We start from the raw sequence: 25738 nt of genomic DNA, 5'->3' as shown, positions 1-25738 counted from the left end.
AAAGACCTACAATAAGCAGATTTAGTTCTTGCATAATGTATGTTTAAATTAATGTATGTTTTATTAAATAAATGAAAGTCCGACTGAGGTTATTATTTCATCAAATGAATATGCCCGTTGATATCGTTTTATTTATGCTATGTTATTTCTATGAATCCGGGAAAAAATAAAATCCTAAATTAAGAAAATAATTTGGATGTTAGCAAGTTTTCGTGCGTATGATGAGCTCGTTTAAGTAACTTTATTGAATTTTTAAAAATGTTTTTAGCCACAACACCGATGGGTGGAAGAAAAAGTCATAAAAATCTGACCCAGCTTCTGGCCTATAACTAAGATAACTAGAAAAAAACTTCGATCTTCACTTTAATAAATACAATCAAATTTAAATGTATTATGTGTAGGGGTGGCTCGAGCAATGGGGTCGATCGTGTAAAACGCCGAATTCTATTGCGAAAATCGTGGACAGAAGTGTGCAAAACACACCCGTTTGATCCGCGTAATTCTACTTTTCTAGTCAAAGCCTAGGTTGAACTCTTCTTTCATAAACTGTAGCCTCTATTGCTTTTCGGAGGTTTTCAGGGGTTAACTCTGGAACAGAGTTTTGTGGAGCACTGATTATTGATGGAGTTCGTCCTCCCATGAATGTACAACCAGGGGTAATAATCCAGAAATTTAAGGTTCGACATGTGTCCGAGTTATTTGGGAAATAAACATATATTGTGAGCTTCATCTGGATTGGATAAAGATTGTGACCTGTGGAGTGTCCACAAACAAATGTGAACAATGGTAACAGCATGATACGAGTTGATTATTGGCTTGTCATGTGAATAAATGTCTAATTAATACTTTATATAACATATGTTCGTTAAAAAAGTATTAACATTAGTGTTACTTTGCTCTTATTTTTTGAAAAATTTTCACAAGTTGTTTTCCTTTATTTTGTTAATGTAGAATGGTAATGAACTGCTCTTTTCATTTTCTTTGTTTTATTTGTTTCGTTTGAATTTGATTTATCTGTTTAGTTTTTGATTGTTTAATTTTTGTTAATGAAGTTGATTCTTTTAAACTTCGTTTTTTATTTTTGAACTCTACTTGGTGTAGGTGTTCATCAGGTAATACCTTGACTGAGTTCAATATAGAGATTAGCCGGTTGATTTATTGGATATAAACCTTTGAATAATAGCGCCTAACAGGCAGCTGTGTTTAATTGTCTTTAATTGTGTTTAATTATGTTCTCCTGATTTTGATTGTTTCTGTGTGTTTGAAGTAAATGTTTGTGATATGTGCTTAGAAACACTTCATGTGTAATGAAGCGCTATATAAATCGAACAATAATAATAATAATCAGTAATTTACTGTCCCCAATACGCAGCCATTTTGAAGGTGTTGAAAAATATCGTCATTCCCTATCCTATGGCCTGTCGCTAAAAATAAGTATTTGAAATGACCTTAACATTCACAATATTCAGTCGTATCTTTTGTTGTTATTATTTATGAGCGTTACCGTTGGTACTAATGGCACGGAAGACTAATTATATATGATAGCTTACGACGAATAACAATAATAGGCCCTATATAATATAAATGTAGCCTATATAAAGACCACAAAATGTATATAAAGATCACGCCGTAATACAAAATTAAACGTATCAATACTATATGTATATGATTATTCAGATTAATTTATAGTGAGCTGACTCATTATCTTCACACAATCAATCGACATTTGTTACCCGGTAGTAAGTTAAAAGTAATCCTATATCAATGCTCACACAAGTCGTAATATTGAGCATAGGACAGATTGAGATACATAAATTCAGAATGTCCCAGAACCGTACAATTAAGTTAACGAACAAACCGTCTATTCTTTTGAATGACAAAGACAATGAGACCTTATTCAATTCATTAGGGAAAAGTTGTGTGGTAAGTATATTCTTTATTCACCAATTGTCACTACTGCCTTGTGTTTGATAAAAAATATTTTTTAGTAATTACAACAAGTAGTAATCATTTTCTCGTAGTTAAACAGTAAACATATCAATCGACAAAACAGTTTTCAGCATTAAATAAATGGGCCTTAAATAATTGCCAGTCCAAATGGGGTTTAACGTACGATTTTTCTGCATCGACTAGGCCATGTAGTGTGCTAAGGGGTGGGGTTGGGACAGGGTGTCTGTACAGCGGCGCTGCGGTCTCCTAACATTTCGAATTTCATGTCAAGGGTTAGGGTTACGTGCACGCCGATGTATACCCGGGAGTTCGGTTCTTCGTGCCATCTGAAAGACAAGACATTGTTCCCTGCCAGATAATTCAAGTTAAGCCTAGAATAGTTAGTTTCTATTTAAGAGAAAGTTTATAACAACTTTGTAATACTTATATTTTGTTGGCAAATGACCAGTAAGTATAATGTAGGAGCATTCAGTTATATTAGGGGTGTCACAAACGGAACGAAATTTGGGAACGGGTTGTAATTTTGTTTTACCTCAGAAATACCAGTACGGTGGTTACGATAGTAAACAGTCAATGCACTAGGGCTGCAACGATTCATCGATGTCCGTATCGCGATTCGCTATCCAAAATTAAAAAAAAATAGACTGACATTCTGTGGTTTAAATATACTAACGAGGAATGCCTAAATAAGTCTATGAGTAAAATAACCTTTTTTTACTTTCAGCGAGTACGTGTTAACTCGCTTTCGGCACGTGAATAATTCGAGACTTTCAGCTATTTCGTCAAGAATAAAATAAAATATCAGTCTGGATAAGCAAGTCAGGCATGAAATTAGGTTACTTGCAAATTACACACTTGAATAATATGCGGAAAAAGCATACAACATATTATTATAAATACGTCAGTAATATGCGATTTGTAATAAGACTACTGTGCAAGAATGGTGATAGGTGCATACAATGATCAGCACAATTATCTTTTCTATATTTTCAATGTATAATAATATTTTGACATTCAAATTTCGTATTGTTATTTTCTTTGCCATTCTCTCATCTACGTCTGACCTGACAACGAGAAAGCTTTGCATCGGCTGAAATTGTTGTAGCAATACGAGCCAGCCATTGAATTGATTCAGCAACAGAATATTTTTAATAATGATGCATTCGTCAACAAATTCAGGTCGTACGGGCGACAAAAATAACGTAGAAATTGAAAATCCCTCTGCCAAGTATAGATCTAAGTCACAAGTATGGGAGTTTTTTGGATTTCCCGTAAATTATGACAAGAATGGAATTCTTTCAGTGGACCGAGAAAACTGCATCGCGATATTAATCGTATCGTGGAGTATGAATCGTGATGCGCATCGTATCGTGGCCTGGTGTATCGTTGCAGCCCTACAATGCACACATCTTGTCAAAACTACAAATAGTGATAACTTGGCTCAGAATAAAGTATCATTCCAGCAAAAATTTGTCCAGTAGGTTACAGATTTTCTGGCCTACAGATAAATCCTTGGGTTTAGAACAAGTCCTATTCACGTAGGATTTATCCTGTGAAGTGACCAATCAAATGCATGCGCGTACTTCCTCGATATGACTGACATTGAACTCAATATTTACATTTAGCTAATGTAAGATTATTGTATGAATTTTTGCTCTTTAAATTAATAGGATTGTATTAATAACATATCTTTGGCTAATTGTTAGATTCACATACATATATGGTGGCTGATAGTGGCCATGTTAAAGTAGCTAAGTCTCTAACTCAATATCATCCAAATTCTTCGACATTGAAAACACGAATTATTTGTCGGTTTAAATCAACACTGATGATGTGATCTTAACGCGAAAAGATAGCCTTCTGATATCCAATATTTAAAGACAAAATAAACATTTTACAATTGGTACACGAATCGTGTACCATAATGCGTTTCAGCGCTATGTGTAATTAGGGACTCGAAAAACGAGCCTAGGCATATTCCACAAGCTATGTCAAACGGTGACGCTATATTCTTATCTGGAGAGCATGCCCAATAAATACTATCGCCGAAGAGTGGAATAACCAGACGCTAGAGATTGAAATTCGATTGAGAATACTGGCGTATTTCGCCGAATCTAACTGATTAGAAATTACAGTAAAAACAGAAACGATTGAATGTAAATCAATTTATATACATTCATATTACATTATTGTATGCGTTGCGACCCATTTGTGTCAATTTCTAAGTCCCAAATATTAGCGACGTAGCTCCTTTAAATCTCGCCCCTTTTCATAACGCCACAACACGACACCACGACAGTATTGAAGCAATCACACGACACTTTACTCTGTCGTATCATCGTGTTATTTTGATGTAACATCGAGATGTCGACTTGTCGGCTTATAGTCTCTTTCTACAAGTCACAAAGATACAGCTGTACTCATTACATCATATAAGTAGCAGATTAGATAAATATAAATAAGACTCGTGCAAAAGAGATAATAGGAAAACAATGATTAATTATTTGTTTTCTCAAAATGATGAAACACTCTGCGTCCAAAAGTGAATTATATTTGGTATTATATTCAAAAAATCTAGAATTACAATAACAGGACCAGAGTGAGTTGGCTATGTTAATTCCTTGAATAAGAAGTGGTGTCGGAGGTATCGAACAAGTAACCATACATTGCCTCGTGTACGACACCCACCGATACTTATAGATGACTGGAGCGATAATTTAGAAGGGATTTCAGAGGATTTCACATATTTTTTTTACAGGGTGGGACGGGAATTATAGAAAGCCTCAAATCGAGCCACCACCTTTAAATCCCCAAAAAATCAAAGCGGGTTTCAATATGACAGAAGTGATTTGGGCATGCATTTACATCAGAGGGTGTCATACTCTCTTTGATAGTAATGATTGTGCCAAATTTGATCCATTCAGAGCGCAGGAGCTAAGTGAAGTGGACGCAGTTCTTTTGCGCTTCATGAGTGTTTGCGCCTCCCTTTCAAAAAAATTGCATAGTTTTCAATGTGGATTTCCACGCTATTGGCTTACACTTGCCATATCTGTTCAAACAGTGGCTCAGATATACCAAAGACCCAAGAACCGCCCCCCCCCCCCTTCCACACACACCGCCCCCTCTAACGATGTATACTGTGTGTTTTTGTGCCACCTCAGGAATAACATTCCCCATACAAAATTACGCGTCACCATGCCCTTGGCAGAGGGGCCCGTACGCGAGACACAAGAAGCGAGCGTGGCACCGCGTGCATGAAGCCTTGCGGCCACAAATTATTGACAAAAAAGTAGATGTGGCCAAAACATCAATCGGTGCCTACCTTAGCATATAATAAGGAATCAATATGCCAGGTTCAAAGATGATCCAACTTAGCACTACCCCTTTGCTAAAATCAATAGGTGTTTTCGTGAGAGTAGAGGCGACCAGTGTGTCAAGTTTCATGACAATCGATTAAGAATTGCGACCGCAAAATATCGAAATGAAATGGGGTTTAACATTCAACTATTCTGCTCGGACTGGGCTGATGAAGACGGTAATACGTCATACTATGAGTGAAATTTGTCTAGGACAGCGGCACTGGCCTACCCTTATATTGAATTCCAACTACCAAAGGATCTTTTACGTGCCAGGCCCTCTGTCCAGCACCACTGACAAGGGGGCACCGCGCCGGAAAATCTGGATGAACTTTCTCGGCCAATGCAGGGATCCAACACCCGGCCTCCGGGTTGCCGAACCAACGTCTTTCCCGCCTAGCCACTGTGGCTCCCCCACAAAATATCAAATAAAAATTGGGTGTCACTGACCCCAGAAGATAATCGTTAGGGTGTAAGGAATGGGTAACTAAGTTCAAGGATGATTCATTCAAAATTGCGGCCTGGAAACAATACATCCAACAATTGGGCGTGGCTATGTCCCTGTTGGTCGGGCATGCACAAAAGCAAAAAAGATCATCATTAGAGTGTAAGGAATAAGTATGCATAGTTTTAAGACTCGCTTAGTCGCAACCATCAAAAGTGTAACGACGGGATCGACAAACCGATCGTTGGACTAAACACGCTATCCCTCTATTCGGCCAGTTTAAAAGGAACAAACAGACCTATAAAATATATTTTCTAAAACTCTTTTAATTTTGAAATTTGTAAGTATTTGTGTATTGTGTACTCAATTAAGTACGAAATAAATATATTATTATTATATTGTTTTCACATGTGCCAAGTGTTTTATCGAATTCAATAGTTATAGAAAGGATCTTGTAGATTAAGACTATAGCGCACGTGCAGTTTTAAACTTCCGACACGACAAGTCGATGATGATATGACAGTTTGGTGTTTTGTCGTGCTGTCGTATCATCGACTTGTCGCCACGACAAAAAGCATAACTGTTGTATCATCGACTTGTCGTCTCGGAAGTTTAAAACTGCACATGCGCTATAGTCTTAATCTACAAGACCCTTTCTGTAACCATTCGCTAAAACACTTTATAGTTTGTCTACGATATCACCCTTAGTGGAAGTGGACGTAAAACTCCAGGAACGAACTAATAGCCGGTAAATTCGTTAGAGACCGCAGAGGTTCAAGAGACAGCAGCTGGATGGAGTAGACAACATTGATTTGTAGGAGAGCGATATAATGTTGGCATCCGTCAGTAAACACGACTTGCAAACTAGAACTGCGATGCAGTAATGACGGGTTTCACCGGTGCCACGTTACCCTAAACATATGTCACTTCCGGTACCAATGAAACCATTAAACAGGTTTCCACCTCATCATTGCACACATCAAATAAAATGGACGCCGAATCAACCAAATCCAGCAATATCAATTCATTTTATATATTTGTTACATGTAAGTGTACAGTACTTCCGGTGATAATGAAAATATTCAATTAGTTTTATGAAATCAGAAATGGCATAAGGCATCACATGGTGAAAATTTTATGTAAATCGAATAATAATTGCCACTTTTATAGACCAAAAACCTTAAAAAGTGACTTGTAGAAAACCGTCAATTCCTCTGCAACCATACAAGTTAGAAACCATTTTCTGGAATCTGTATGATCGTATGGGTTTATTCTATTTGTTGATTGGAATCAAATATCATAATTTTAAAAATCTTAAATTACTTGTATGAAATCGTAAATGGCATTAGGTATCACATAGTGAAAATTTCATGAAAATCGAATAATAATTGACACTTTTATGGACAAAAAACCTTGAAAAGCGACCTGTTGAAAATTACCTATTTCTCTACAACTGAACAAGTTAGAAACCATTTTGTGATACCTATATGATCGTATGGGTTCATTCTATTAGTTGATTAGAATCAAATATCAAAATATTAAACAAACAACAAATACGACTCATTTCAATAAATTATTTGTTTCTAAGGCTATAAATACAGTTTTTACCCAAATTTCGTCATTTCCGGTGACATGGAAAATGTTAAATTGAGTTGAACTAGTCACAATTGACATTATGCATCAAATGGTGTCACTTTTATGAAAATCCAATAATAATTGACTCTTTTACAGACACAATAGCGTAAAGAGTGACTCATGCAAAATTGACCATTTCTCGACAACTGCTCATATTACAAACTAATTTTGAGATAGATTCTCTTCGTATGGATTAATGCTACAAGTTTATGAAAGTTGCGAAGAAATATTTTAAAATATGAAAAGCCTGAATGGGTTGTAAATAGCTCATTTTTTCACCTTTTTTCACCTTTAAATCAAAATGACCCGAAAACGAAATCGAAATTAAAAAAACTGAGTCCGATGTTTTCTGCGCCTTTACAGGGCACACACTTTCAGTCATACCAGATTTGAAAAAAATAATATTTGCTTTCAAAAAGTGGTACCGAACTGTCAAAATTGTAGTTTTTGCTAAATTTACGTCACTTCCGTTGCCGAAAGGTAACTTTACCGGTAACAAAAAAAATGACATTTTGGATTACGGAGCATATGAACTTTGTTTTATACAAATCGAGCAATAAATAATTAATCCAGGACTGAAAAACTGAATTAGCCAATGGGGGTCAAGGAAATTTACGATGACAAAAAATGGTGCCATTTTTGGTCAAATCAGATGACTCTTTAACCCTGGGTAAAATACCACATTAAAATATTCATGAATAAAAAAGTTTTTTGTAAAAATTTAAATTTTCAAAATTTGGCGCCTAATATCTCCGACAATTCGTGGAAAATCAAAAATCTAAAGAACCGTGGCTATGTGCCTTGTCTCTGGCTATGTCAAAATGTATCCAATGTTAAAATCCGACGATTATTGTTAATATTACGGCAATATTTCAAAAATCGACAAATTCGACGATTTCGGACATTTCGCATTGTCGCAGAACGTTCGAAATAGCTTTAATCTCTAAGTCACACCCACTTTTCCAGTAAAACCGAAGACATCGAATCAATCCGACAAGTAGTTTCTGAGATACAATCAAATTGGAAAAAAAAAATAATAATAATAATAAGAATAACTAGATCTGCATAGCAGATATCAAAGCTTTCATATAAACTTCAAAAGGGGTTATTAGAATCTATGAATCATCAACCACTCTGACGGATGTAGAAAGGAATATATTGTTACTAAATCTGTTGTACTGTTTCTTGTTATGGTAAAGAAAACATGAATACAACTATGAGATTTGTATAGAATTGGCATTAATCAATATATTTATTGTTTAATACTACATGTATATTATAGATACAAAGTGAATTAAATGAACCCAATTACATGTACTTTATATAAGCAATGTTTTTTTATTCATCGTTACTTTGAAATCACATTATTTTCATTGATGATAAAAAGGTTGTATTTGTACCGAATCCAAAAAGTATGTTGTATGACATTGCATTATCTGTACCAATTATTTATTTGCAAACCAATATACAATGTTTATTTCTACTCCAATATATTTGTTTCAACCCATGATAGTTTATTCACTCTTCTCACTTAAATACAAGAATAACACACGATTAAATTACTGAAACAAGTAATGCTGGTAGATTATAATTTGATATTGTATACCATTTACTCTCTGTTAGATAAGGCGACGTGGTAATCTGTTAGATAAACATACATGGAAGTATATGTTAGATAACTACAATTTATGATATATTTTAAACCAAGGAAGTGGCCTTTCTAAAAATAAAAAAAAATAAAGGAAAATATATTTCATACAATTGTTATACTGTTACTGTTATCGTGAAGAAACATGATTGTTTATTTAATGTTGTTTATGACAAACATGTAATCATGTACATTTTTTAAATAAGAACAATTATGCTACATGTATGAATAACTCTCAAAAATTATGTTTTCATCAATCCAAGTATTTTTTTATTTGTATTACTTGATTTATACTGAATAAAGATTACACAAACATACAAAATGGTGTTGGCTGTGTGACGGAATTCCTCGTTGAGAAGTGGTATCGGGTGTCCCATAGAGAAGAAGCAAACCCTCCTTGTGATACACTTGTGAACATTTTAAAAGACCCATTTCGCTGTGTTCCAGAAAAATCCCCATTATAGCTAGTGCATTGTTGGGGGAAAGGTGGGTCTTTTCTATTGGCAATGATTTACTTTTTATAGGCCCACATTGAAATGTGGTCGTATATTGTCGTCGCCCCCCTTTTACTGTTAATATCCGATTGACTTTAAATTTATACGCAGTGTTTAAGGTCATAAGACGAAGAAGCCTTTGATTTGCTCTGCCCAGGCAACGTTCCTGTGCTCCGATTGCCTTCAAATATGCACAGAATGTACCTTGGGATTCTAGTTATCACATATTAAAAATAGAAGAGTGTTGGATTCCGAGAACGTTCAAAATAAATTCAAAACCCGCCCCCAACAATCAAAGGTTTTTTGCTTAAAAAATTGCCGTATTTTATCGAATTTTTATTGTTCTTGATATCTGAGGATATTTCTCAATTTAGTATGTGATAAATATCATCGCGGCGCAGCCAACCGCTAGAAATTCCAGAGATTTGGACCACCGGAATGATGCCTCAGCAGTCAAAAAAGGTCAAAATAGGCGATTTCGGTTTCTAGTGTCGATACATCGCTACGGTCATTTTAAAAAATTGTCTTTTAAGGATAATGTGTATAGTACCAGTACCTATCACATACGGAAGAGGCGATAAAATCTCTTTGCATTTGCAATTTCAAAATTAATTAAAACCAATATTAAATTCCGAAAATCGTTTTTTTGCTAAAACTTTTTTTTTTTTAATCGGATCAAAATGGGAGTAAGGCACAGAGTCCGGGGTGGTAATGGGCGTATTGTGTCCAAATTTCATGGTTTTCGGACAATCGGTGCCGGTGTCACGGCGAAATTCCACTTTTTTCCCCTCATGGAAGCCGTAAATTGACTTGAAGCCAGGGTCCTTGAAGTTGTACAGCTGCACCCGGTGACCGATATTTATTTAACGGGGAATAAGTGATAATTCATATTATAGCAGTAAATAATTAAAATATTTCATAGGGATTATAATAATATCTATATCTTGTCTGGGTACAGGGTTAAAACCAATATTAAATTCCGAAAATCGTTTTTTTGCTAAAACTCTTTTTTTTTTAATGGGATCAAAATGGGGGTAAGGCACAGAGTCCGGGGTGGTAATGGACGTATTGTGTCCAAATTTCATGGTTTTCGGACAATCGGTGCCGGTGTCACGGCGAAATTGACTTAAAAAAAAACGACGAAAGGCAGGTGACAAGAACAAACGACTTGAACGAATGCAGGTATCACCTTGAAATTTTCAGGGTACCTAGGTACCAACGTGAAAAGTTGCTCGCCGGAATTTAGTACTCATGGTACCTTTGGTTCCAGCGTAGCGCATGCGCGAAGTCAAATCCAGCTAAACTCGAAAACAACCTTGTCGGCACGGAAAACATCAAAGGAGAAATTCGAATAAAAAATGATACAATGATTTCACACAACAGGCCAGCTATTAGCCTCTCGATTGACAAGAGTTTCATCGCCCTCCATTCATTATAACCAATGTCATCGTGCCCTAAAGAATCAACAAATCAGCTTGCTTATCTCTGCTTACCCTAGGCAAAAAATGCTCATCTTTGAACTCAATCATGACATTGACCTAGTGAACGCCTACACCAAGTTTGAACATTCTAGCTTAATTAGAAGGAGAGTTCTTGTGTTCCAAATTCCCGGCCCTTCAAATTGCTTCTATTTTTCATTTTCAATTCAAAATGGTGACCATCACGTGACCGAAATCAAAATTCTGATCCGATAGATTTTTAGGTATTCCTTCCAGGATTCCGAAAATATGACGCCCGAGTCTGTAAGTAAAATAGCAAAAAAGCCTTTTTGATTTTTCACGTTTAAAGATGGTGGCACTTCCGGTTCGATCGACAAACTCCATATTTTGTGTACGAATCAGTAATTACTTGTCTAGTATCGAATTTTTTTTTTAGGTCATTCTGACCTATATTTCGACGATTTTTTTGAAAACTTTGATCCTTAATTTCACCAAGGGGAGATAATTTAGAAAATTTCCAAGGACATCATTGAAGTCGCATTGACAAGATCTACTAACATTCTAAATTTCACGAAAATCGCACAACTATTAAAGAAGTTGTCAAATTGGTAATAACTTCCGGTTCGAAATGACAGCGACGAATTTTCGAAATGAAAAAATCCGAAATTGCAGATTTGAAGTAAATGTTTCAAGATACTCAAAGAAAAAAGAATTAGTAAAATAGGGCAAATAGTCACAGAGTTACAGCATTGTAGGTCAAATGCATTCCTTCGTAAAATTCGGTGATTTCGGATTCGTAAAACGTTTTGAAAATATATTTAATCAACAGCCACCACCAATTTTGGGGGGGATAGGTAAAAGTTTCAGAACGATCCTATGGTTAGATTCTGAGAAATCCGATTTGTGGACAAAACACAAAAAAAAAATAACAATAACTAGATCTGCATAGCAGATATCAAAGCTTTCATATAAACTTCAAAAGGGGTTATTAGAATCTATGAATCAACAACCACTCTGACGGAAGATATTCTCTGGGCTAAAAAATCTTTTTTCTCTCAGCTACGAGAGATACGTAGAATTAAACCGGCCCAGAGCCGACCGTGTTGATACGAAGCCGCTTATTTGACATTGACACATAACTGAAGGTGAATAGGCCTACCCGTCCAGTTAATACAATGGGCAATCTCACATCGGTCCACTAAAGAGAGGCACATGCTAGTCGCCCCCTACTTCCCCAAGACATTTAGTCCAAACCTTGACTCTCATACATATAAACCATTTGGTACTACATGTACATGTATTTCGTACTTATATCATATTAAACCCCTCGGCCGCCATGTTGAATCACACAGTATTTAACGTTCTATATCCTAACATCTTTATGAAATCAACGACAAATCTAAACTTGGGCACTCCAACCATTTTTATTTTTACATCATTCAGTTTTTTTTAAATAAGTAATTCTATCACAAATTATAGTGAAGACTGGACCACTAAACTAGTTACCCATCAGTTTTTCTTTGTGTTAATGCGTTCTACATTTTCAAAGCAATGATTCTTATAATGTGCGAGCCGCCATGACACCGGCGGATATTATAACTTCGATAGGCGAGAAACTTCAGGTAGCAGTTGGGTTTCATCAAATCATATAATTATGCGGTACGGCTTCACCTTTATTTCAATAGGAATTGGTTTATTATATGTGCAGTGCAGTTTTAGGTCAGTTTATGTGTAAATTAAGGGAGCTATACATAGGCCAGTAACCTTTTTGTAGTCATTTGACTAAAAAAAACTTGCGGAAAGGAACTCCGTAGGACAAGCCACTACTGTGGCAGGAGTAAGGCGGAAGACATCAGTAGTGGAACCATTTCTAAGTTAATCCCGAAGTGCGTTGCTATTGTAAGAATATATAAAATCGGGTTTCCGTTCCGCTTTTTTTTTTGCTGTAGTTTGAGTAATGAGTTAGAGCGTATATTTTGTAGTCAAAAAATCATTGCAAATAGAAGACCTCATCCCCACCACCACCAACCTGTAATACACTAGCTAGCTTGTGTATTTCCATATTCCATTTCCGAGAGATAGATAGAGAACACGCGAAATATAAAGTGATTTTTCTTACAATCAGGGACCATAATTCATGAAGTTACGTATTGATATGCGCAAATATCGAAAGGAACCATATCTTTGGGTTATAAACATGCATGTCAAGTTTCATCAAAATCTTTCACTGTGAAAAACCGGGGCTAAGTCATCTGAAATCAAACAAATTTTACAATGTAGGTAGTGAAAACAAAATGTTATGTTAAGCGTTGTTCGAGGGTGGGGTGGGTGCATAAAATTCCAAATGCAAAGGGTTATTTTTCGTGCACGCCAATATGCACACAGGATTTCGATTTTTCGGTCAAGAACCACAGACAAAGGGAGAGAACGGGGACCTCTGTTTTGCATACCATCCAAGCGACTAGGCACTAATCCTTGTACCATGGACGAGGGGACGGGCGTTTTTCGTCCCATCGAAACGACTAGACACAGATCCTTGCTAGGCCTTCCATACTTCACCACTGCCAACGGGGAACCACTTTGACCTCGGGTTTTCGTACCATCCAAACGACTAGACACTAATCCTTGCAAGGCCTTCCGTTCTGCAGCAAATGAGCCACGCTGGCCTCGTTTTGTCGTAACATACAAACGACTAGACAATGTTTCATAATTTAGTCATGTTCGCGTGGGTGGGTTGGCAGCAGAATTGATATGTACATGATAGTGACACGAGGAGGGGGGGGGGGCGGGGTGTACACAAATCACACAAATCAGAGCTTTGTAATACACGCATATACTTGATATACTAAATACACAAATGGCTGAATTTCGAGACATTTCTGGCACTCTTTTATCACATAATGAGAACACTGCATTAATTTCTATATATCAATAAAATATGCCTCAGACCCATTGTTTATTTTTAAATTTGAATTAGACTCGTAACAAAATATATTTTCTGGCAACAAATAGCATATAAATAAAACTAGATTTACTTTCTGATTATTTTTTTTAAATGAAATCATTCCAGGGCTTTTATTGACATTTCAGAAAATGTAGAGTTGGTCCCATGCACTTGAGGCCAAGGTCCTTGAAGTTGTACAGCTGCACCCGGTGACCGATATTTATTTAACGGGGAATAAGTGATAATTCATATTATAACAGTAAATAATTAAAATATCCCATAGGGATTATAATAATATGTATATCATGTAGGTGTGCATGTAGGTTAAAATTGTGACCTCTGTAAATAGCCCCGTTCCTTGCATTTAGTTTTAGAGTTAGGAGTGCTAAAATTGAGAGAGCGAAATGGGGTTGATCGACCACTCGACACAAACTAGGTCATTTCGGGACTAACGTATGGTTCAATTTTATTTCAATAATTCGCTTGCGCGTAGGGGTCTAGCAGTGGGGGGAAACCGGGTGATCCTGAAAAAATACACAGGTTGGACGGGCGACCTACTCCTTGTCACGTACGGAAAGATACCCCAGCAGTCAAAATAGGTCAAAATAGGCGATTTCGGTTTCTAGTGTCGATGCATCGTTACGGTCAGTTTAAAAAATTGTCTTTTAAGGATAATGTGTATAGTACCAATACCTATCACATACGGAAGAGGCGATAAAATCTCTTTGCATTTCCAATTTCAAAATTAATTAAAACCAATATTAAATTCCGAAAATCGTTTTTTTGCTAAAACTCTTTTCTTTTTAATGTGATCAAAATGGGGGTAAAGCACAGAGTCAGGGGTGGTAATGGGCGTATTGTGTCCTAATTTCATGGTTTTCGGACAATCGGTGCCGGTGTCACGGCGAAATTCCACTTTTTTCCCCTCATGGAAGCCGTAAATTGACGCAAGGAGTAGGGTCGCCTGTCCAACCTTGTGGGTTTTCTCCGGGTCCTCCCACTGATAAAGACCCCTACGCGCAAGCGAATTATTGAAATAAAATTAAACCATATGTTGGTCCCGAAATGACCTAGTTTGTGTCGAGTGGACGTTAAACCCCATTTCTCTCCCTCTCTCTCTCTCCGTAAATTGACTTGAGGCCAGTGTCCTTTAAGTTGTACAGCGGCACCAGGTGACCGATATTTATTTAACGGGGAATAAGTGATAATTCATATTATAGCAGTAAATAATTAAAATATTTCATAGGGATTATAATAATATATCATGTCTGGGTATTACAGGGTTAAAACCAATATTAAATTCCGAAAATCGTTTTTTTGCTAAAACTCTTTTTTTTTAATGGGATCAAAATGGGGGTAAAGCACAGAGTCCGGGGTGGTAATGGGCGTATTGTGTCCAAATTTCATGGTTTTCGGACAATCGGTGCCGGTGTCACGGCGAAATTCCACTTTTTTCCCCTCATGGAAGCCGTAAATTGACTTAGAAAAAAAAAACGACGAAAGGCAGGTGACAAGAACAAACGACTTTAACGAATGCAGGTATCACCTTGAAATTTTCAGGGTGCCTAGGTACCAACGTGAAAAGTTGCTCGCCGGAATTTAGTACTCATGGTACCGTTGGTTCCTGTGTAGCGCATGCGCGAAATCAAAACCAGCTAAACTCGAAAACAACCTTGTCGGCACGGAAAACATCAAAGGAGAAATTCGAATAAAAAATGATACAATGATTTCACACAACAGGCCAGCTATTAGCCTCTCGATTGACAAGAGTTTCATCGCCCTCCATTCATTATAACCAATGTCATCGTGCCCTAAAGAATCAACAAATCAGCTTGCTTATCTCTGCTTACCCTAGGCAAAAAATGCTCATCTTTGAACTCAATCATGACATTGACCTAGTGAACGCCTACACCAAGTTTGAACATTCTAGCTTAATTAGAAGGAGAGTTCTTGTGTTCCAAAGTCCCGGCCCTTCAAATTGCTTCTATTTTTCATTTTCAATTCAAAATGGTGACCATCACGTGACCGAAATCAAAATTCTGATCCGATAGATTTTTAGGTATTCCTTCCAGGATTCCGAAAATATGACGACCGAGTCTGTAAGTAAAATAGCAAAAAAGCCTTTTTGATTTTTCACGTTTAAAGATGGTGGCACTTCCGGTTCGATCGACAAACTCCATATTTTGTGTACGAATCAGTAATTACTTGTCTAGTATCGAATTTTTTTTTTAGGTCATTCTGACCTATATTTCGACGATTTTTTTGAAAACTTTGATCCTTAATTTCACCAAGGGGAGATAATTTAGAAAATTTCCAAGGACATCATTGAAGTCGCATTGGCAAGATCTACTAACATTCTAAATTTCACGAAAATCGCACAACTATTAAAGAAGTTGTCAAATTGATAATAACTTCCGGTTCGAAATGACAGCGACGAATTTTCGAAATGCCAAAATCCGAAATTGCAGATTTGAAGTAAATGTTTCAAGATACTCAAAGAAAAAAGAATTAGTAAAATAGGTCAAATAGTCACAGAGTTACAGCATTGTAGGTCAAATGCATTCCTTCGTAAAATTCGGTGATTTCGGATTCGTAAAACCTTTTGAAAATATATTTAATCAACAGCCACCACCCATTTTTGGGGGGATAGGTAAAAGTTTCAGAACGATCCTATGGTTAGATTCTGAGAAATCCGATTTGTGGACAAAACACAAAAAAAAAATAACAATAATAATCTTAACAGAAACAATAAGCTTTCATATGTAATATGAAAGCTTAATAATCTTAACAGAAACAATAAGCTTTCATATGTAATATGAAAGCTTAACTAGATCTGCTAAGCAGATATTAAAGCTTTCATATTCACAGTCACTGTCACATGTCATAGAAATAATATGAACAGAAAAAAAAATCATTATAATAAGTAAAAATATGGTGAAGTTAATTCGATTTTTCACTGGTAAATAATTAAATAGACAAGTGGCATAACTTGACCCGCATCCCATCAGCTATCCTGAAAAATGCTGGAAAAATTAAACAAGTAAATTGTGTTTAGTACTGGGTTAATTAAGACAGGCATATGCCTTTGTTATACAGGATGACATGAGGGAAATTTAGCTTGGGAGGTGTAGGCCTGCAGCCAAAATTTCTGGCTAGCTTAGAAACACAACTCCGCTACACGGTCTTCCATAAAAGAAAAACTATACATTTTTGGAAAGCTTATGATGCCAGGAAGACAAAATCTGGGAGTTCCAAGCAAAATGTTTGCAATTTATTGATGTAGGGCCAGATGAAATTCGTCAAAATTGTCAAATAAATGCTATTTGTGTACTAACAATTCTGAAGTTGACATAAAATTAAATAGTTGGTAAAACACCTCATGCCTTCATCCTTGGCAATGAACAGTTTATTGGACAGATTTTGATGTAAATAAAAATGCTCAAAACACAAATGTCATGGGTGAATAAAGAATTGTGGAAATCCATTAACGGTAAAAAAGAATTATCTCCCTTTCTGTCAAATGCCTGTAATTGATAGACTATCAGGTCTTGTATGAATCATAAGACCAGGTGTGGGCAAACAAGCCCAATAATTATTTTGTTTGTTGGATCTCAAAGGCCTGTTAGGGTTGGTTGTTGGATGTTTGCTCAGAAATTATCGCTTGTATGGAACATGCTAGAGTCGATTTGTAGCATATTCTAGCCAGGGGATATGTTTGACAGTAGTTGAGTGATATGCTTTTGAAATAATGGAGATCAGTAGCACTTTATAAGCATTGAACCACATGATTTTTTTCCACTAAGATAAACATTCTAAACCCACATACATGTTCCCTTTCAATTAGCCACTACAGTATTTTTACAACTGTACATGTAGCTGTGAACTACTATTTCGGATATGATTAATGGTCAAATTACAAACATACATGTAGATATAAGTTAAAAAAAAATAATTGTGTATCTGGGCTGGAATGAAGGGAAAGGTTAGAAAACAGGATGAACAGTTGTGAAATTATTTATTAAAGTGAAACAATCATTGAAAATCAAAATTAAACAGTTACTCTGCACATCAAATGTCATCAAAGTTAATCTTCATTATCATCATCACTGTCACTAAATGTATTAACATCAAATTCGGTCTCTTTAACAGTTTTTTTTTCATTTTCACATTGACTACACATGCACAGGTCTGTACAAGAAAGGGGGGTTGTGATGGCCTAGAGTGCCGCGCTTCGACCTCTAGCTGGTCGGTCACCTCTGGCTTGTGGCTGTGGCTTTGATCCCAGGTGTGAGCGTATGTGGCATGGAGATAGAGGCGTCTTCTCAACCTCGTGGGTTTCCTCCGGGAACTCCGGTTTCCTCTCACTGCTAAAGACCCATACGCGCAAGCGAATTATTGAAATAAAATTGAAACCGTATGTTAGTCCCAAAATGACCTAGTTTGTGTTGAGTGGACGTTAAACCCCATTTCTCTCTCTCTCTCTCTGTACAAGACAACTTTGCTGGCCATCTATATATGTATATGCATGCTTTATTTTACTTTACACGACCTCTAAAAGTGCCCCAAATCGTAAAAATACGACTTTTTGGATTTCGATCTCCTTTTTTCGGCTACCCCGGACATTTTCAAAAAATGATACAATAATTTCACACAACAGGCCAGCTATTAGCCTCTCGATTGACAAGAGTTTCATCGCCCTCCATTCATTATAACCAATGTCATCGTGCCCTAAAGAATCAACAAATCAGCTTGCTTATCTCTGCTTACCCTAGGCAAAAAATGCTCATCTTTGAACTCAATCATGACATTGACCTAGTGAACGCCTACACCAAGTTTGAACATTCTAGCTTAATTAGAAGGAGAGTTCTTGTGTTCCAAAGTCCCGGCCCTTCAAATTGCTTCTATTTTTCATTTTCAATTCAAAATGGTGACCATCACGTGACCGAAATCAAAATTCTGATCCGATAGATTTTTAGACATACCTTCCAGGATTCCGAAAATATGACGCCCGAGTCTGTAAGTAAAATAGCAAAAAAGCCTTTTTGATTTTTCACGTTTAAAGATGGTGGCACTTCCGGTTCGATCGACAAACTCCATATTTTGTGTACGAATCAGTAATTACTTGTCTAGTATCGAATTTTTTTTTTAGGTCATTCTGACCTATATTTCGACGATTTTTTTGAAAACTTTGATCCTTAATTTCACCAAGGGGAGATAATTTAGAAAATTTCCAAGGACATCATTGAAGTCGCATTGGCAAGATCTACTAACATTCTAAATTTCACGAAAATCGCACAACTATTAAAGAAGTTGTCAAATTGGTAATAACTTCCGGTTCGAAATGACAGCGACGAAAATATATTTTGAAAATATATTTAATCAACAGCCACCACCCATTTTTGGGGGGATAGGTAAAAGTTTCAGAACGATCCTATGGCTAGATTCTGAGAAATCCGATTTGTGGACAAAACACACAAAAAAAATAACAATAATAATCTTAACAGAAACAATAAGCTTTCATATGTAATATGAAAGCTTAATAATAAGAATAATTTTAACAAAAACAATAGTGTTTCACACAAGCTACGCAGTGTGAAACCCTAATTAGGGGGTGGAGAGAAAGACAAGTTGATTTTAAGTATTATAGTGTAATCTATTATGCATTGTAACCATATGTATCCAGTGTTTGATATAAAAATGTGCAAAAGAACTGTTGCATTGTTTTTTTTTTCTGGTAAAACACGCGTCTTAACTACTCAGATAGTAAGAATATACATAACGTGAGTCCTGGCCAAAAGAAAAGAATTAAAAGAATAACCAGAGATAATACTAGACGATCTCAAGAAGGATATTAAAATATGTAGCAGAAGAGAGTATGCCAGAAGAGAGTATGGGTCACACGTTGAATGTTGAGTTTTTGGCTTACTGGGTTTCCACATCTAGCTGGCGACGTATAGCATTAGGCATAGTACTATATATTCTGTGTCACATGACCAAAACTCATAGGATTTTACTTAATGCATGACCACAAAATCCTAGAAGATTTATCCTTTAAGACTTTGGTAAGGATAAGTCTTAAAGGAGATGAAATCAAAAATGCCTCAGTAATCTGTATTTTGTGATCTGTGATCCAATACGATCAGTTCCTGTTGCCCCCGTTGTATTGTTATAGGTTGGGGTAGGTGTGCAGTTGGAGGGTCGGATTAACCAGATATTTTCTCCAAAGAATGTGTAAATTTTTAGCATTATCATTAAAAACAATGAACTAAACTGCATTTATTGTTTTTTAAGGTTAAAATCTTTGAAATTCTAATTTCTTAGTCTGTTAATTAACTTATGGTAAGTTCTAACCATGGTAAATTGACTAACAGGTAGATTCCCGAGCCGATCAATTTCAGTCCCCCGAAAAAAACTATTACACTTTGCTATTATAAACCAATCTAAGAAAAAAATTGATGATTGTCCCGTTTCCTTCTGAAACAATCATCTACGAAATAAAGGATATAATATTACAAGTCATTTCAAAGAGAAAATTGACGATTATCTTTAAAATCGATCATTTTAGGGAAATTTAGGCCGCCATTTTAAATTTTCGCCATCTTGGATTTTGGAAACCCATTTTAAAAATTAAGTGACAAGGAGAACCCTATAAATTACTTATTACAAACCATATCAAACAATGAAATTACTATTATCTGACAAATCGGCCATTGCACGTGTTTGCCCCCAGGGCACTGAGTACCTGATCTAAAATGAAAAAAGTTAAGATTGAGTGGTATATGATATTATGATTTTATTTACAGACTTTAGCTACAGCTGTTATACAACTTTATTTATCAGAAGAACCAGAAAATAAAAAATGGAACAAACGATGTTGTGGTGTTGCTACTTTTATAAAAGACAATCCTCAAAAATCTTACTTTATTAGGGTTTATGATTTAAAAGTAAGAAATGATTATTGTTAATTATTTTTTCTCCAAAAAATTTAATGCTACTAAAGATATTACATATTACATAGGTTATAACTGTCAATTCGATATGTCCTACGGCCTAATTTATATTGTTTTTTGGGGTTTTTTTTATTATTTCAGACACAATCAATGATATGGGAACAAGAATTGTACACCCAGTTCCGATATAAATCACCACGAGATTATTTTCATACTTTTGAATGTGAAGTAAGATGAATTGTATTGCTTATAACCCAAACATTGTCAAAAAGCATGAGAACAGTCGACATTGATTAAAATTGACATGTCTGTTCTTACTTCTTAAATGCACGTCGATTGACGGACTTCGATTTTTGATGTGGCATCAGTATCATAATTCTGTTAAAGGTGCATTTGTGTAACACTGTAAGAGCTTAATCCGACATGGTGTGTGCAGCTCCGTTTTCTGACTTCAAATGTTATATAAATTATCATTTAGACATTTATTCAAATGAAAAGTAAAAGCCCATTGTCAACTCTCTAGATCACCAGATGGCTATGGTATTGACTGGATTAGACAGTGCCTGCCACATCTTCGTTAAACGTTGAGATGGACGACTACTATCTTCATTATCAGACTATTTACACTATTTCTTGTAAAAAATTTAAACATTCATAATTCCCCCAGAAAAGAGTAATTTGACAGAAATTTTCGATACATTCATTTTCCATTAGTTATTTTTGAACTAACATAGAAACAACGGTCAGTTCTTTTTTTTCTAAAACTTATATAGGCAACCATAGAGGCAACCGATAACATTTTGAAGTACGTTATTTGTCAATAGATACGTGGCTGATGTAATAATGCATACTATAATTATGGCGAGTGAATTACAGGCCTATTAAGCGAGTCCTAAAACTGAGCTTCAATACATTTCAAGAAAATCCACTCCAAAACACAATTCAGGGGTTCTGGGGCACCACCCTAAAACATATTCAAATGGACGTTATCCACGATTTACAAAAACTGAGGGATTTTTTTTCTGTGTGGTCTTGAAATTCAAAACATCCTACTATGGCTTTGGCTAACCCATGGTTTTCAACAAAAGATTAGTATGCTACATTACAGTAGTATTAAAACAATGTTATTTCTCCATGTGATTTCAGACTGTTCAAGCTGGCCTTAATTTTGCTAGTGAAGACGAGGCTAATTTATTTAAAAGTGCCATAGAACAAAAGCTGCTAGAGAGAAGTAACCGACGGACTGGTAAAATAAATATTTATAAAATAATATGCATAATTTGTAATTTTGTTTGTAGAAAGAAATAATAGATATCAAACACTTATGATTGAAATATTAATTATCACATCAGTATCCGTATTATAGGGCAAACAATGAAATTAAAAATCCTAATTCGTATATTAAATCAATGTATATTTTTAATTTATTGTTAATAGCAAGAAAAAAGAACACAGTGAAGAGTCCAAATCCACCAAACTTTCCGAATATTTCGCCTCTAGCAGTGTCGGGTGAGTATATTTTATTTTAAGTCGATTTCATACATGGCCAGAATAAAAAGGGCAACTTATATGTTGTACATGACTTATTTCATTCATTCACTACTTATAATACTAAATCACACGAACTCATTAACGAGCTGCTAGTTGTTTTCGCTATTTTAGAACCACTAACAAATCCAAATGTTGGTAAGGGCAAAGAAAGGAAAACCAGTACAGGAAGTGTTCAAAGTCTCAAGAAAAAGAAATTTAGCAAAGAAGATATTGGAAGTCCATCAAACTTCACGTAAATTTTCATTACGTTTTATTTTTTTTTATTATTATTTTTTTTTACCATGACCTGTTTCAATATATGCAAAGAATAATTAAACTATTTTGGAACGTCTTTATTTTGAAGAAATATTGAAGAAATAGAAAGATGGTTATAAAAATAAAACGTGATTTCTTATTTCCAGGCGTGTTGCTCATATTGGTTTTGATCCAATACAAGGATTTCAGGTACAGTCAGTTTATTTCTTTATTTGTAGAACCGTTACATAAAAATAGTTTGTTATTATAACGGATACACATTCGCAACTGCTCTTCATAAGTTTGTGACTCGATTAGCCTGACAAGACGGGGGACATGGTAACTAAAGCGATCTTGGTTGTTTAATACCTGATTCTACCATAGAGATATCGTGGACAAGAACCAGAAAGGCCGAAACTTGCTCCTGTAAAGAATATGATTATTTTGCAATCGTCCTATTTGTGGCGTATGGTCATTGTCCATGCCCTTAACCAGCCAGAATCGTTCTTACATGCGATATCCCCACAATAATAGCCACGCCTTTTGCTTAATCAAAACGTTCAAGTGATATGTCGATTTGGCAAGTAATAATGTTGTGCAGTATAAAAAAAATAAAACAGAACCTTATTTACATCTGATTTTAAGCAGATTGACTTTTCTCCGGTATACCGATTCGCGTCCACACCATTAGGTGGAGATGGAGTCTCGTCCCAGATATATTTAAGTTGCCAATTCAGATCCATTGAAATTTTATTATTCATTTTGTTAACCATGGTGTATCTGTGTTTTATCTTTGATGTAGATGAAGAATATGCAACCAGAAATGAGAAGATTATTCGAATCTGTTGGAATAACGCCTGATGATACAGCTGTAGACAATGACACAGTAGAGTTTATTTATGACTTTGTAGATCGACATGGCGGCATAAATGCCGTCAATCAAGAAATATCACTTGGACCTACTGCTATTGCCCCAGGTTTGTACTTAAAGGAATAAGTCCAAGTTTTCACACGGTCTCCGATAAGAAAATTTGTTAGTTCAAGTATTTAAATCAAACTACAAAATATAAGGAAATCATCGATTTTATCTTTTCTGAAGTTTCAGCTCAAAATATTGAGCCTTGCACAAATTTTTAAGTCGCTTGAAAATCTAGATTTCAATTCGTCGAGCAATCAATAATAACCATGTTTGTTTACAATCAATACTATAATGACATTTACAGTCCATATTCGGGATCGTGCAATTAACATTCTTCTTTTTATACATAGGAAAAAAGACTAGAGCTTTGCCCTCTATTCCCGGGGATGAAGCTTTGAAACCACATGATCCACCTAATCGAGTACCACCGAAAGTACCTAATCATAAACGACCAGCTCCAAAACCACCAATAGATCAAGTTCGAGGCCCGGGTTCAATACCAAATGGGCCTCCGCCTCCACCGCCCCCACCCCCGATAGGAGGAGGGCTACCACCACCACCACCACCTATAATAGGAGGTGGTTCTCATGCTCCGATACCACCATCATTACAGAGCAAGCCACCTGTGTCACCACAAGAATCAAACAATGGCCCTAGAGCTAACCTAATGGAATCTATTCGAATGGGTATGCAATTGAATTCGGTTGAAACTGATTGTGTAGAACCTGTTGATGGCGACCGGGGGAGTTTACTAAAGGCTATTCAATCTGGTGCTAATCTCAAGAAGGTAAATAAATATTATGATTATCCCACGTGTACCCAAAATAAATCCGATAAATTAGTCACCCGAGGCAGTCTCGGGTATTTTTTCTTTTCAGAAACTTCAAGATTATGTGCGTTTAAATTTTTAAAAAATTAAACAAAAAAATCCCCAACAACACAGAATCTCCTTTGTCTAAATTGAATTGTATTATTGATGTATTTTGTAGGTTGAACATGTACCCACTGCTAAACGTCCGACTGTAGAAGATGGGGGTGGAATAGTGGGAGCTTTAGCTAGAGCTCTAGCTGAAAGACAAAGAGCTGTTCATGGTTCAGGTAACTCAAAACTTGTGATAGTTACAATATCATGGGATGTAGACATTTACATATAGCTAACAAACTTTGGTTGGACTTGTATATATCGTGTCGACAGTAATGGTTTGCATAACTAAATTAAGATTTTGACTTTATTCTGAGCTAATATAAATTCAATTCTTATTATGTGACAATTGATTAAAATTTAAAAAAAAAAACACACCAGAGAAACACTAGTTAGGCACTTTCGAATAAATAAAATACGATCGATCTTAACCGACTGAAAAAAACCAAAAGATGTGTAAGAAACAAATTTGCCGTAATCATTGGATCCAGAGAAGAGTGTTTATTATTATACCTTAGCACAAAAAGATAGCAGTTCATTCTAATAATAATTACTGATATTAACGGTAATACAGACAAACATTAATATTTTTAAATATATATTACAGATGACGAAGATGATGATATTGATGGTATCGATGACGACGATGATTGGGATGATTAATAAGTTGACATTACATAATATTTAAATGTTGTCAATTAAAAACAAACGTTATGAATTAAATGGTCGCAGTTTCGAGACAGTCTACATTTCCTATTTGCTTCTTTGTATTCAGTTTTGTTTGTTTTTGTGACGGGTGGAACATGTGCCCTAAATGTATTCAATATACCTCGATACCATTGAATACCTAAACGTTTCTTGATTGATTTAGAGCATTCAGTTTAGACTACTTTTTTGTACATTTCATCGATGTGGTTACTTGTATAGTTGAATTTTACAACTATATGCTTACATTCGTATTTCTTGTAGCATATTGCAGATCATGACTCATACTGGCATTACACAATGGTTTCTTTGGGCTGTGTTCCTGATTGTTTTCAAATTTGAGTGAAGTCTGTGTTACTACAGGCCCGGGACTGTGGACGCTTACGGCTAACCCCCTAATCCATTCACTTTTTTTGAATTGTTTATTTATTTGTGGTTTCTGAGTATGATGTCTTATCCATGTATTTGTTTCTGTGTAAATTATGTGTGGTGCACTCCCCCTGCACTTACTATTAAATACATGCAATATTCACCATAGGCCTCTCC

General features: G+C 35.7%; 1 protein-coding gene across 1 annotated transcript; it reads left to right on the top strand.

Annotated features, from left to right (window-relative positions):
- The first annotated feature begins 1508 nt into the window (after window positions 1-1508).
- Window positions 1509-25236, top strand: LOC126823927 (actin nucleation-promoting factor WASL). The gene is made up of 11 exons (XM_050553001.2): window positions 1509-1923; window positions 20715-20855; window positions 21003-21089; window positions 22008-22107; window positions 22299-22370; window positions 22524-22644; window positions 22814-22856; window positions 23449-23623; window positions 23916-24352; window positions 24555-24663; window positions 25095-25236. Exons 1-11 carry the CDS (start codon window positions 1765-1767, stop codon window positions 25148-25150), a joined length of 1500 nt encoding a protein of 499 aa, XP_050408958.1. The 5' UTR covers window positions 1509-1764; the 3' UTR covers window positions 25151-25236.
- Window positions 25237-25738: the final 502 nt, after the last annotated feature.

This window comes from Patella vulgata, chromosome 6 (assembly GCF_932274485.2).
Source record: "Patella vulgata chromosome 6, xgPatVulg1.2, whole genome shotgun sequence".
Classification (NCBI taxonomy): Eukaryota; Metazoa; Mollusca; class Gastropoda; family Patellidae; genus Patella; species Patella vulgata.
This window is presented reverse-complemented; position numbering and strand designations above follow the sequence as displayed.

What these genes read in the sequence shown, in the direction of transcription:
- LOC126823927 (XM_050553001.2), top strand. Translation starts at nt 1,765, where the DNA reads ATGCTCACACAAGTCGTAATATTGAGCATAGGACAGATTGAGATACAT. An exon ending in TTCATACTTTTGAATGTGAA is followed by an intron (nt 21,090 to 22,007) that starts GTAAGATGAATT and finishes ATGTGATTTCAG; the next exon opens with ACTGTTCAAGCTGGCCTTAA. An exon ending in ATCCAATACAAGGATTTCAG is followed by an intron (nt 22,857 to 23,448) that starts GTACAGTCAGTT and finishes TCTTTGATGTAG; the next exon opens with ATGAAGAATATGCAACCAGA.